Here is a 15,433-nt window from a genome sequence, read left to right as displayed (position 1 = left end):
CTTTTCAAATCCCTAAATCACTTCATTTGCAATGACATAATGAAAAAATACTTGGAATCTGGTAGGAAAAATACAGCAGGAAGTGAAAATACTAATTACTGCTGCCCAAATGCCACTTCTACCTATGCCACTTCTAGGACTCTCCAAAAGCCAACAGATTACAGCATGATGGTAACATCATCACATTCAATGAAAACATAGAAGTCACCATCACAAACTAGAGAAAGGGAAATTTCCAACTGTAGGTTAGGAAAAAATTCTTTAATCAAAGCATTAAAGCACTGGGATAACTCACCCAGCCAGATGATAAAACCCCATCACGTGAGGTTTTCAACACTTGACTGGCAAAGCCCTTGAGCAACACAATCCAAGTGACCTGAGATGGTTCTTTGAGCAGGGGCTGGACTCTGAGATCTCCAGAGATCCCTCCCAGCCTCTGTGACCTTGTGGTTTCCTCCTCAGGTTGCTGACAGTCACTAGTGCTCCCTGAACCTCACACAGATAGGTTACAATAACTGCACCCAGCTGAGTAAATCTGACCTTTAAGGCAAGGTACAATTGAAGATAATTGTCCAATTCACAGTGTGCACGTGAGTTTGTGAAACCACATGAAGGCACAGCTATGTGCCAGCTGAGTCAGAATCAGAGCAGAGCAGCAGCTCAAACAGGAAGCAGCACCTTACAGCAGATATGCTGCCCCACTTGCCTGCTTAGCACTAAATACATCAAAGTCTGGTTGGCTGGAACATTTTTGAGGATAGGAAGACATTCTAAAATTACTTCCTTTTCCCCTTGTCCTTCCTTCAACCCCATTTCCTCACCAGTCCTAGTGCTGAGGTGCAAAGTGTCCATTGTTCTCCAAACATCCACCTGCCTTGTCCTCAGTCAAGCACCCATGGCAGCTTTATGGACTCAGTTAAGTCCTGCTCAAATTAAACTGGTAAAAAACCAAAATAACAAACAGAATACCCAACAAACTTGCCCCCACCACAGTTCTGCCACTGAACTCCATTCCAGGCTTTATTCAGCTACGCTGCAGCCTCAGATGTGACCATTAGGCACCCCTGCAATGCACAGGAGAAATGCAAGTGGCATTTTCAGGAGTAGCTGAGCCATGTGCACAGTGCTGCCACTCAAGTCTTGCAAAAACATTTCAATGTTCCATGTCCGTGTCATACCAAAAAGTCTGCATAAAGCAATATTAGATGCCAGTAAGAAAATTAACTCCTACTTGCAGAAAAACCAAAAGAAAAGAGGGCATTTTTAATTTTGCACACAATATACTCTAGGAGCAAACAGCAAATCAGAAACCATGCTTGATTCAAGGCAGGTAGTTTAATAATTTAGACTATTTAAATTATTCAACACACTAGGACACAAATTCTTGAAAGAAAGTGGAGCTGTGCATGACTCAACCATGTCTTTACATATATTAGTTAGTCATGCACTTTCCAGACTAGACAAATGTGGAACAGACAAGGTGCCAGCATGATAAAAAAATAGCTTTAGTTAAGATTTCTACCCAATTTAAAGTCTCTTGCCAAACCTCCAACCACCACAGACATATGTGAACTCAAATCCTCAAGGAGACTGCACTGAAGGCAAATTATTAGGTGTATTTGTCATTCTAATAAGAACTCTGCTGAAACAAGTTTATTCTTGTTTCACTGCAATAACTGATTCTGAACCTTCAAAAAACTACAGAAATATTATTTAAAATTAAAATCAAAAAGAAAAAACAGTGCAAGCCTACAAAAAATGTTTAGGATACTAAAACATCATACATTAATTATGCTCATAATTAATTCCTTTGTTAACAAAATTCTGTGCATCAATGACATGTATGTATCAAGACCAAGAGATATATGAGCAATAAAAAGCAACATAGTCCATGCCCCCCACCCATCCACCCTCCTCTGAATCCATTGCCTTTTTATTCACCTACGCACCCATTGGTCTTTGACACAAATATATGCTGAAAACCAAAACATAAGAGCCAAAATAATTGTACAGTAAATCACCTGTGGCTCTTTCTGTGTACCTACTACTGTTTTTCCTTTCATCATCTTTATGACTTCTAGAGAACAAACTCTTTTGATATGTGATGTTTTTAAGTATAATGAACATACAGCTTATTTTACAAGCATAGAACAAAACTTCAGCTTATAAACCAGTCTGCAGAAAAGCTAAATTAACAATTCTGACCATCCTCAGTAGAGGCAGGCCCCAGCATCACTACCAGAACAATGTGAGGCTTGGATCACCTCCCTTGCTACACATGATTCATTACAAGCTGTATTTTTCCCTTCATAATGCTCAGGATCAGCAGTTACTACACTGGCACCACTAGCCATACATTTTCCATGTGACTGAATCAGTATCTTCAAAATCAGACAAAAGCACAGCGATATTGAAATTCTACTGCACCAGGACTTCTTTATTAAAAAGTCATAGTGAAAAAGTTTTGCTACCTTGATTTTTGCCTTCAACTTTCGAAGACAACAGTTCAAACAGAAAAATAATTATTGTATAAAATGTTTACAAAATCTTAGGAAAGTTTTCAATGACTGGTTTAACTAAAACTGCTTATTCCACCTACTCTTCCAGAATGTTTTTCCAAACAGAGTACTCACTATCTCAACCTCAATCTAAAAAATGTGTTTGAACAAATCTGTTCTCCATTGAGAGAAAAAAAAATACAATAAAAATCAGCTTAAAATAAATTTATTAAACAATACAAAAATAAGCATGCTGGAAATCAAGATACATAAATAACATACAATGCAAATGAAAAATGGAAAACGAGACAGGTAACTTAACAACTGAGCCAAAAGGTACAACACAAATGCTAAAATAAATCTTTAAAAAGCATTTACATTTCTAATGAAATGTTAATGATGCTGACAAAGAAAAACAAACAAACAGCTAAAATGCTTGAATATCAAGAATTGCTATTACTGTAGCACAGGTGAACACTAGAACCGTTGCAGACTTCACACATGGAATGACTGAACCTCAGTGGCCCTGGCCTCTGGTGGGTGACCTTGGCCCCCAGGTGCCCTGCCAGGAACAGGAGCCATCTGCACACGTGGCAGCCAGGGCAAGAAACTACAAGTGTGGGCAAGTTACAGAACAGTTGGTTCAGAGGAGTCTCCTCCCGACCCTTCCTAGCTAGAAGCTGCCTTCAATTCTGAGGCAGGCTTCAAAAGCATATATTACAGAACTGTAAATATATATATATATATATATATATATATATATATATATATATTTAAAGATTGTTTAAGCTGTACCCTAAATATTCTTATTAAGCATATTAAAGACCTAGTCGTTTTCTTATTTCTGTATTTCTCATGCAGGACTTGACTCTACCACATGTGGAAAAATCGTCTGTCTTCAGCCACATCTTTAGAAGTGGCTTCAAACAGTACTAAAAATCAAGGTGGGTAGAATCAGACCAAGCAAATCCTGCAACATGCTTTTTCCATTTTTAATTAAATCAGCAAGTCATCCAGCAACATGTCACCACTGTAAATACTTTCCATTAGCAGCACAGACACATTATGTTCCCTCTTGCAACTGAGGGTATTTCAGGTAAAGTAGTTCTGCAGGATCTGAATACTTGTTATGTCTCTGTAGCTACTAGTTTACTGCAAAATCCTCAAACAGGCAAGACATTTTTATAATTGAAGACTTTGCCTTTATTTTGAGGATAAGCACTAACAAACCTAACCTTATCATCAGAGATAAGATTATAAAATAGTTAGTATTCAGCAATTCATGACTGACACTTATTACTGACATTTGCACCACAGATTCACCTCTTCATCCCAGTAGGGCATCAAATTCGCTGAAAATTGATGTTCTGTATTGTTTTGCTTAAATATTTCCATCCTAGGCTTCAAAGACAGGAAGCCCATCCTTTTACAATACTCTGCTAAATGAAGATTATTCAGGGTTTAGTCAGAGCTCTTTCAGATGCTTATGCAAAATTAACAATACCCAAACAGATTAATTAAGAGCAGCCTGCTTTCTCAGAGAACATCAGCTCTGTTTTATGCATCTTCCTAAACTCATGAACATTCCAGATGGGTCAAAAAATGGCAGGAAAAAACTAATTCTGCCATTAGGCAAAACTCACATATCAACAGTTTGGAGTTTTAGATTAAAAAAAAAGGGAGAAGGACTGGGGAAGGGAGCACAGAGAAGAGGTGAAGGGGTTACAACAGAATTGTTTGTCACTGTCTCTTAAAATCCTCTACCAGCTAATACCATTCATCGTTCCTTGGACAAGTTTCTCCAGTTTGATAAACCAGGACTCTGTGTGATTTGTAATAGGGATGGGACACATCAGATTATTTGCAAATTTAGAGAGGAGAAAATTTTATAGAGAATGCTTTTCTAAGATTTTCAGTGTTATTAAGAATCTAATTCCTGAAAGTGTTAAGAATTTAGCAAGTCATTGACCTCTGTTGAGAACTGCCTATTGAGCCTATCTGAAGCTTGAATATATCATTTGGAGCTACACCCTACTCAAGATACTCAAATTATCAAATTATGCAGCTTAAGAGATGCAGCTGCCTGTGGAAAAATGCAAGTCCTCTTTCTCAGGAAGCTGACAGAGCTGCAAACCCAAAATTATTTCCAAAAAATAGCAATTAATTATAACTTAAGAATTTGCTCCTGTGTAAATGAAACCTCATATATGAACATATGCACACATTAATAATTGAAAAACAGCTCTAAACAGTCCTAATAAGATCTACCTATCTGCTTCCCTGTGAACATATTTCCTGCTCACTGCTCAGTTGGTTACCAGTCTAAAGCCCAGATTGCTTACATTCCTTTCCAGGGTGGAGCACAGCACTAGTAGTAAGGCAGATTTCTGAGTCATAACTACCAGCTGGCAGCACAGGCAGCAAGAGAGACACTCCAAAAAGCTGGGGCAGACATCTCTCTGCTGCATTAGTTAACTTGCAAACAAGACAGGTTTTTTCCCTCCTCCTCCTCCTCCCCACTTCTCCCACTCCTGCCCAGGCATTTTTGCTCTCTTTATTTTTTTCTTTTAATCAAACCATTAATAATTATTAATACTAATGTTGTAATAATCTTCACTAGCATGGCATATGCAAAAGGTCCATTTCTCTTCATATTTGAAAGCTCATATTAAAGTAACCCTGATATGGTAATAATATGACTCAGAACCTATCTCCACTTAATATACAATTATTAAGAAATTCAGGAATTTGCTGTATTATGCCAAATACTATTTTATATTTTAATTAATATTCTATCTTTACATGCCGACCCTGCTCAGTGGACACAAGCTTTTGCTCATCCTCAAAGTTCATATACTTAAAAATCTCAGATATAAACAAAAATAAACAGATACACCACAAAAGTGGTATGTATCTTTGAAAACACTAAGATTTACCTTTACTTTTTTTTGGGTTTTTTAACTAAATGTGTTCTAAGTAACTACAAAAGTCAGTTTACAGCTTTGGGGTTGTTTGCACATGCTTTTTCCCCCACACACCCTTGAACTTTGACAATCTTTTTGGTATAGCATACAAAATTTACACAAAAATGTATATATAAATGAAACACCAGGTAAACAATATTCAAATCAAAATTAAATCTAGAGATGCTTGAGGGTTTTTAAAATGAAGAATTTAATGGAACTAGAACCCATTTGTTTAGTTCTGCTCTCCCCGACCTTCCATTCTATACACTACGGTTCTGGAGATGTCCTCGTTTGATTCAGGTGACACTTTTTTCCATACTGTTTCTTTTAAAGCAAGTTCTTGCTGGAGATTCTCATAGTCCATTGGTCCAAAGGAATGCTAGTTGTTCAAGCAACATACATTATTTATTAGTGTACTTGAAGGAAAAAAAAAATCCATACTTGCAGTCATAGCTAACAGACCCAAGTGTTTCAGCTCCTCACATAAACTGCTAGTTTCTCTTTTGCACTTATAAAAAAATTAAATTCAAAACTGGGTAATTTTTAGATGTATACATGCAAATAGAAGCACTTTAATAATCATTCTACTGTATTGAAATTTTCATGCCTTAGTCAAAACATTAATGGTATTGAAAACAAAGATGTTTTCCTCATCTCAATCCCCTCACGCTTGTATCATTTGTAAATGTAGCTGGAGTGGATTCAGTTCATTCCCAGACACTGCTTAAGCTGCTCCCTAAGTAGGAGACTCTTGTCTGCAGCACTATTCATGCCTGAATTCACTGCCTCTGCAACTCTCAGCAGGTCATGTGGTGTCAGAGATATCCTGGTGAAAATACAGCTAAACACAGATCTCGTGCGTTGCAGCACACACCAGAAAGGCTAAGCCCAGCAGCTGGTCAAGTCTTTATTAAAGGCAACCAGTACAGTAAAACTCTCTGCAACTTCCATCAGATACCATCTACCTAATCTAGCAAGGGGGATTAACTGCATGAAATGGAGTTACAAATTTAGTAATGAATTGTCCTTACACAAAACCCTGTGACAGCGTGGTCCACCCAGGTGAGTGTCCACTAATAATGTAACTAACTAGATGATGTGAAAGCTTTGATGCAATACATGTCATTGAGCAGTTTGGCATTTAGAGAAGAATTTGCCATATTTCCTCTGCAGTCTCTGAGCAATACTCACTGCACACAGACAGTAACTTACCCGCTGATCACCTCCTTCTCTGCGAGGATCAAGCTTTTTTGCAAAGTGTCTCAAATTATCGTAGTTATGGAAATTGCACAAAGAAACCAGATCCTGCAAGCATTTAGAGAACATGCATTATTATCTGCACAGGATAGCCAAATGCATCTCAGTAAATAATAATACTACCAGTTAGATTTTGCATCACATCCTAGTAACTTAAACCAGTAAAAACAAAAGTTAATTTAATAAATTAATACCCATGTCCATAAGGCACTTTGAACATATAGATCTACAGGATAAAATTCTAATAATACCTTTAAATAATACCTTTATAATATCTTTACTTCCTTCTTACAGAAGGACGAAACAAGGAGTAAATTTGCAAAATATCTATTTTAATAAATTCCTACTCAAAGACAGGAAGCCCATCCTTTTACAATACTCTACTAAATGAAGATTATTCAGGGTTTAGTCAGAGCTCTTTCAAATGTTTATGCAAAATTAACAATACCCAAACAGATTAATTAAGAGCAGCTTGCTTTCTCAGAGAACATCAGCTCTGTTTTATGCATGTTCCTAAACTCACGAAGATCCAGATGGGTCAAAAAAGGGGCAGGAAAAAACTAACTCTGCTATTAGATAAAATTCCTGTATCAACAGTTTGGAGTTTTAGATAAAAAAGGGAGGGATTTAAAGCATAAATAAGCTGTATGTAACCCTTCAGGAATGGAAAAACTTTGATTAAAAGGATGAAACAAGGAAATGAGCGACATAAGGGATTCTCAATCAGTTTGAATTACAACATGAACGCTATAATTACAAAACTTGGCAATGCTGTTCTATTTTTAAAAGTGAATGTTACATTCATGTTACTTGTATGCCACAGTCATCTATCAGTTTGTAGGCCTCATTGCAATGCAGAATTGATGCAGTAAATCCTCCATCTACCCCTCTATTCTAGGATTTAGAATTAAGTTATCAGACCATTTAATATGAAGCTTTAAAGCACTTTAACTAGAATTAGTAACTTCTTAATTTGAAACTGTGTAAATGTTAGATAAATAGAAGCACGAAAAATTTTAACTGCTGCTCCACCTCCCATTTATAATTAAGCACTCATCATTACAAGGCAGTTTTAGGGACAAAAAAGGAAGAAATTTTTTACATTCTCCTCTCCCACAAAACACCTTAATTAATCATTACAAAGTCCTCCCCAAAATCTCTCCTGCTTCTAATGCTCCTATCAGCAGACTATCCACAGCTCTTTCACTGGCTAAACATGAAGCTAGGAAGAGTTTGCCCAACATCTGGGTATCATCTATGAAGACATCTTTTATGTCAGATGGTTTACAAAAATTAGTTTAAAAATACATCAGAATGGAAGTATTTCATTACAGTCTTTTTCTTTTATTGCAAGGAAATAAGAGTTGCATTTCCAGTGTTTTGAAAATGGTACTTTATGACAAGAGAGGGAAAAAAAGTCTATAAATAGAGCTCTACAGTTTTTAATGCAATATACTGGAGTCCAGCACTTTCATTTCCCCATGAAGTGTTCCTTCTCAAAGCTTTTTCACAACAATTTCTCCAGTGTTTCTGGCATCATACTTCAGTGCTCACTGAAATCAAGTGCTATTTACTACTAAAAAGCAAACATCTATTCTTAGACTTTCACCCTTGGATCAGATGAAACTTGCTATGTAGGGAACAATCAGAAATCACTATTTAATTCACTTAGATCTCAGCTATGCCAACTGAAGCTCAGTAAACATCAGCTGCAAAAGCAAAAAAAAAAAAACCAACCAGAAACAACCCAAGCAACCAAAAAACCCCAAGGGCAATGGTGCTTACATGACAAAAGTGAATTCCTTTAACACTGTTGCCCATCTTGTCCAAAGGAGGTGACCAGCACATCAAGCCCATGACATTAGGAACAACCAGAAGAATCCCACCAGCAACTCCAGACTTTGCAGGAAGACCAACCTACAGAATAATCAGAGAATTACTGGCCTCTGCAATTGCTCCTCACTATTCTAACACAATGCATCAGCATTTTCCTGAAAATTATTGTGTAGCATTAATAAAACGTGTATCTGGAAGGCACTGGAAGCTGGGAAAGCATTATTACTTATCTCTTTTTAGATAAACAATAACCTGATGCAGTTTGTGACAATCCAAGGTTCACAATCATAAAACTATTTGCTCACAGGAATACAGTGAGTCAATAATACTGTGAAAGAAGATAATTTAAATCTATTTTTTAAAAAAAAGTAATTATGACTAAGCGGTAGTACACAAGTGTATGTCACACAAAGAGCTTGCAACAAGGTGGTAGAATGAAGCTGTAAAAATCTTGACTGGAAAAGTTAAAAAACAAAAAAAAACCACAAGAAAATTGGAAAGTATCTATGAAATCATACAATAACCTACTTGTTTACAATCTGAACAAAGGCATTACTTTTTTCAGTAGGAACTAACATGTCACATATCCTCACGGCTCTGCAAGAAGCAACTTTTATGTCACACAATGCACCATCATCAATTTTACATTTATGCAGTAAGGAAAAACTAAAAATGCTGCAAAAAATTCTGAAAACATAAGATACATTCCATCCTGAATTATAAACATGTAATGAACACACTGCTAGAAAACAGGAGCACAGTACATGTGCTGTGTATGACAGCCATTTTCACACATAAAAGGACAATTTCTGAGCCTGAGTTACTGAAGAAAAAACAACTGTCCACAAAGGCTTTCTGCTATCCTTGACTCCCATATAGTAGGATTTCTTCAGCCATGAAGAAATTTTGCTTCTGTTGCTCTCATGAACAGCCTTCCTAAGGAACAGCATTTATGTTTTGCTATGAAAAGGATTCCCAGAAGTGAAGGCAGAGCGCTCTAAGGTATGAGACACTAGTAATGCCATGAATCCTAGGTGAGATTTTTCCTTACAGTGTGCTCAATTTCTAAACAATTCACATAACACCCTCTCTTCTGCCTCAAAAGCAAGGAAGAAACCCCTAAAACATAGAAAACAATAGCAGAAATTAACCTTCCTGGTCAGCTGTAATTAAAACCTGTAAAGTACTTACATGGAAGGCAAACTGCCCTGAAAAGTCATACATGCCACAGGAATGCATCAAACTCAAGGTATTCCGGACTGCCTCGGGGCTCAGGACTCTCTCACCAGTGATTGGGCAAAAGCCACCATTAGCCAGAGTTGCTGCCATCACACTTGCTGACTCACATGTTACTTCTATTGAGCAAAGCTTATGGAAAAGAAATAGAGATTATAAGCACTGGTACTTCTAGCACAGTAAGGCCAACTACAGCAGGATCAACAAAATACTGAAATCTTAAAATAATATCTCAGAACCACCTGCAGCATAACATTTCTTACAGATTACACTAGTAGCATCAATTACTACAGTCTGAATCTTTCTGCTATAAAGATCCCAGTGACAGTGTTTGTAAGCCCTCTTAAAAGCTGGGGACGGTATTTTTATGGGTTAGTGTCTCTGCTCGATTCCTCCCCCCACCCCCCTTATGTTCCTTTGAGAGGAAGAGGTCTGTAAAACAATCTCTAAAAAAGTATTTTGCATCTGCTTAAATGGCAAAGCCACAGAATGACTGGTTTTTTTTTTTCAATTTGAGCTTGTTTCGTGTGGTGGGTTCTTTTTATTTTAAAGCCTTAGAAGATCCCACACGTTATTAGAAGTGCAATTTAAAGCTGCAAATTCTAGCACATGCAAGTGTTAATGCCAGCACTTCCTGCTGATGCAGCCTTATTTCACCTTTCTCATATTTAATTTCTTATATAGTAATGATACAACCACACCATAGTTTTTTCCCAGGATCCCTGCTTCAGTACAGACTATACATACTTTGGTGACACATCAGGAAATGTGATAAGATGCCATCACCTGATGCTGCCTCATTTCTGCAGAAACCAAAAGATAAATTGGTTTCAACCTGAAACTGAAATGCTGCTCTAAAAAGTAAACAAACTAGTGCTCCTATTCTTGTTTCTGCCAAACAGTCATTACATGATACTTCATGAAGTTACCTAAGCCACGTTTGCATGAGTAGTTACTACCTGGAATTCTTATTTTCCGGGTGCCAAACTCAATACATCCTAGTCCAATCAACTGGAGTTGCAAATCAAGAGATTGTCAGAGACGCATCTAAAATGGCAACTGTGTTTTAAACATATGAAGTATTACATAATATCACCTACTTTCAAAAAAAAAATTGTTTCTAGGTTCTCAGTTTAAGCACCTGCATTCTGTACCTCGTTTGTCTGAACTGAGAATAATCCATCCTCACTTTACAGAGATAATAGGCAAATACGTTTATTCCTACTCAGAAAGTTCCCAGTCACAAAAGGGAGGAAGGAGCATTACAGAAAACCCAAAGAAAAGAAATAACTAGACTTTTAAGTAGAATCTGAGTGTTGCAAAGGTAAGCATTGTACCCTAACAGGAAAAGAGAAATGCTGCTCGTGTATGAGCTACCCTTTTCCTGAGCATGGAGTGAAAAGGGGATTTTTCAAGGGAAAAAAGAAAGAATGACACATGGTCATTAAATCAGAGATCAGAATGCACAAAAATGAGGCCAAATTAAAATACATCAGAAAAGTAAGCTTTAGCATTTCTTAACTTATGAATAGCTTCCACTTAGAAAACACATCAGGCAGTGGGATACAAGACATTTAAAAAGCATTTTTACACAGTAAATTCATACAAATTACACATTCTCTTCTTTCACAAGTTCAGAACAGACTATTAGCTTGTACCTAGTTTCTAACTCAACAGGAGGTCAACCACAGCTAATCACATATACCTTACTTCATAAACACTCATCCAACCTAAATATAGAGAGCAGGTGCATCCCCACACAAAAAACTCAAATGAAATTTGCATTTTGAAAACAATGGCTTATAATTTGCATAAGTAACAGCAAGTTTCCAAGTCAAAAACAGATTTTGAGAACTCTGTATTTCTTTTTTTCAACTCTCCCAGATGAAGTGCATCAGTAACACAACTTGAACTGCCTCTTGAGAACTCTACACAGCAGGGCTGAGTTGTGAGCATTTAAACATTAGGAAACCCTTACTGAGGAAATACCTCACACTTGCAAGTTCTCATTTTGTGACACTTGTAAATAACTTGCTGAAAGTGAAAAAAAAAAAAACAAAAAGGGGAAAGGGGGAGAAAAAAAATATATATTCTTACTCAAAAGCATTGAATGAAACCAAAAGGAGGTGATATTCCCATTTCTTCCCTTGGAGCATTTCCTCAAGCCTACAGCTCAGCATGCACTCTCCAGTTACAGAGGTTAAACTACTCTACAGCACCATAAGAAGCAGCAACCCAAAGAGGAAGTGTTTTGTCAAACTCACTGAAGTAATACAAGATATTTCAAGCTTCTAACTTCAAGTGGTTTAAAGACTATTGCTAGTTTGTATTAGCAACAAAGACACCTGAGTAGGTCACCTAAACAAAAGCAAATCTGGATACATCAAACATACATCTGTCATTTCCAGAGTTAAACAGAAGCTGACATTTAACTGTACGTCATTAAAGCCTCCAAGTCTAGGCACAAATCAGCTTCTACTGCTTATAATAGCAATTCTAAGCCTACAGTGAGTCTCAATTTTAAAGTCAGTTACCTGAAAATAGAAGTCTAGTATAGCAACCATATCCGTGCCTTCAGGAAAGCACTGAGGAAGGAAAATAAAGAGTCCTTAGATTAATTTTTTTTTTAAGTATCACTTTCAGATAGACATAACTTTAATTATACTATTATCAGCATGCTAAGCATTAGGCGTATTTTAATATAAACATTTAAATGTAGTAAGTAGAAATACTTAATGACATCAGATTTAAAAATAACACAGTGCAGCAATATCACTGAACTAGGTACTAAAAGATTTTTCAGTATAGTTTTCAACATCTTTAAATAAGCAAATGGAAAAACGCATCCAGGAGTTTTATAAAGTCACCTCTACAGCACAGATTACGCTTCTTACAACAAATAAATTACCATGGCTATGGTACAGAAAAATATTTAGAGGTATTTTATTAGAATGGCATAAATATCACACTTTTTAAATGACAGCATTTGAATAACACTGATAAGACATATCCATGAGTATGAATGATTTGTGCCAAACTGTACATAAATTAAAAGGATTCACAGATTACAAATAAAACCCAGCAAATAATCTTAAAAATACACTTAAGAAGAAAAAAATTAACCTTTTTTTCTTTCAAGTAATAGCCAATTGCAAAGTTTCTATCTCCACTCTCTCTTTCAGACTGGAACCTAAAAGAGAAAAAAAGAAAAAAACAAAAAAGACAAGGCAACATGTCAGACTTTCCAAAAAAACCCCAAAAATTGCTGAACTCAAGATGTGTAATGTAATTCAGTAAAATTCATGTAAAGGGTTCATGACCTCTGAACACAACTATTCTACTAATGGGACACAAGTGGCCACAGCAGCTCATCCCAGTTCACCCAGCTGGCGTGAATCAGCACTGACATCCAAACACACCCAGTACTGGTTACCTACACAACACAAGCTGACTTGGAGAGAAGGCAAAGGAGGGTCAAATCCTCATCCTGGAAGCATTTCTAAATAGGCCAGAGCAGGATGGACCATCCCACACTGGGACAGTGGAAGGGTCATTATTCCCTGCCCAAAGCACGGGAATGTGAGGATCCCATAGCAGGTCAGACAAATGGCTGCACTCCTCACTGGGATGATTGAGGAAAGGATGAAACCTAAAGGAGGAACACCTGCCTGGTTCCTTCTGCAATACACACCCCTTTTACTGAAACAAAGCTCAGGAAAACACCTCTGCACATGCACTGGAAGCAACTCTGCTAAAGGGAATCTTCATGATTTACCCTGTACTGCCTGAAAAAGCTCTCAAGAGTTTTGGAATGCTATACACTGAGTTTACAAGAGAGCTGTTTGTTTGAGAAAAGAATTTAAATACGCAAAATAAAAAAGCAGAAGGAGTCCCAGCTGGATCAACTATGCTTCCTAAACATTTGCTATGCAGCCACCAACATGCAGAGTTTAATTTTTAATATGAATGCCAGGAAGAGAAGAGTTGCACTTACAGCTCTCATTGCCATAGCACCAACAGAGCACTAAGACAGAATAATGACATTTTCAAAGAGGTAACCAACACTTTTAGGTGAAATTTTGCCCCACCAGTGTCAGAGACATGCACAACTTTAGTTGTAAATTGTTAAGTGAAAGACACCCTCCAATAAAAGGGAGAAATGCTGGTTGAAATGTAAATAACTGAACTTTGTCACAGGCTCAAAATACCAGTTATCAGTTGAACCACTTTCCACCTAACCTTAGTAAGTGAATAAAAAATACTTACGTAGCATTACTGAATCCAACATACTCATTACCAGCCATTTTATTCATGAACTGCATCACCTGGCAGAGACAAAGACAAGGTAAAGCAATATTTTTACACATAAAAAGGTTATGAACTTTCAACCAAGCCTTACCCTAAATCCTGCAACACCATTTTATAAATGCAATACAAACAACTAAATGCTTTAATAACCAAGTACATCTACAAAAACAAAGCCCAGGTTATGACTAAAATTTCACTTTCAATTCCCTTGCCATCTTGAAACTTTTACCACTGAAGTTAGTTAAAAAAGAGAAGTTACAATGTTAACTTACGTAGTCAAATTTTTCTGCGTTATTTGCTCCTTGCTGCAAGAAAAGAAAAAATAATTTACAAAAATTGTTAACAAAGGAACAAAGTTAGTTCACTTAACAGTATTAGGATTTTAATGCACATAACTAAGGCTTGAGTCTAATTAAAAATAAGGTACTACAATCACTTCATATATTAATGAAAAAATTTAAATGTTAGATAAGTAAATCTTTAATTATCATTTAAATAATCCTATGCATCTTAAACACCTGTATGCTGGAGATTAATTTAAATTGGAAAAGGTATGCTTTATTTTAAGTGCTCTCTATTCAACTTTACATGCTTAGCATAAGTAAATGCAGTAGCTACAGCAAAAAAATACAAAAGTAACTACAAACAGGATTACAGTAAAAACACTAACTTTTTATAGATTAGTAAGGCAAAGGTATTCTCATATTACCAACAGAGCTGAGCATAGGAAGGTTCAGGCTACTTAAATTAAAATATTTTCACAGCCAGTGCCCATACTAAGAATTTAGACTGAAGACTTAAAATGAAGTGTTACTCCTAACTATGAAAATAACTGCAACTAATTTAAAAATATCTGATTCATGTCCTACCTATTAATAATTGTTAAATAGCTAGAAAAATAGAATTTCACATCATAGGGCGCATCATTGTGCTAACAATGTACAGAAAAACCTAAACCCAACTTAATAAGGATGATAGTGGAACTTAATTCTTAGGGTGGGCTTGGTTTGGGTTTTTCAGGGAGGATGAGGGCTGTTATTTTGAGGATTTGTTTTCCTCCCTTGTTCAAGAACATTCTCAAATTTAGTAGCTGCTCAAATTTAGTTAAAGACATTAATTTTTTAGAGGTCTCTGATAGGTGACCTTTCACAGATTCGTATAGAAAGAGATTCAAAGAGGAGTGGGAGGTAAAAAATAGCACATGGTCCACTGGGGGGAGTTTTAAATTTTTTTAAGTAGCCAAGTAGAATTTTTGGAGAAAGTTTAAAAACCAATGGCATTGCATACACAAGTGGAAACAATGTATCTGGAGAAGATGTTTTAATACAAAAT

The 15,433-nt window shown here is 36.5% G+C and overlaps 1 protein-coding gene across 1 annotated transcript in view; it reads right to left on the bottom strand.

The window, feature by feature from the left end:
• GLS (glutaminase) overlaps nt 1-15,433 on the bottom strand; it is a 59,760-nt gene that overhangs the window by 18,246 nt on the left and 26,081 nt on the right. Inside the window, exons 8-14 of the mRNA XM_036386695.2 lie at nt 14,374-14,406; nt 14,060-14,118; nt 12,917-12,983; nt 12,328-12,378; nt 9,749-9,925; nt 8,507-8,638; nt 6,677-6,769 (exon numbers count right to left, since the gene is read on the bottom strand). Coding sequence (XP_036242588.1) covers nt 6,677-6,769; nt 8,507-8,638; nt 9,749-9,925; nt 12,328-12,378; nt 12,917-12,983; nt 14,060-14,118; nt 14,374-14,406 — 612 coding nt within the window. The remainder of the gene's footprint in view (nt 1-6,676; nt 6,770-8,506; nt 8,639-9,748; nt 9,926-12,327; nt 12,379-12,916; nt 12,984-14,059; nt 14,119-14,373; nt 14,407-15,433) is intronic.

This window comes from Molothrus ater, chromosome 7, assembly GCF_012460135.2.
Source record: "Molothrus ater isolate BHLD 08-10-18 breed brown headed cowbird chromosome 7, BPBGC_Mater_1.1, whole genome shotgun sequence".
NCBI classification, from domain to species: Eukaryota; Metazoa; Chordata; class Aves; order Passeriformes; family Icteridae; genus Molothrus; species Molothrus ater.
The sequence above is the reverse complement of the archived record's forward strand: the minus strand, read 5'-3'. Positions and strand labels throughout refer to the sequence as shown.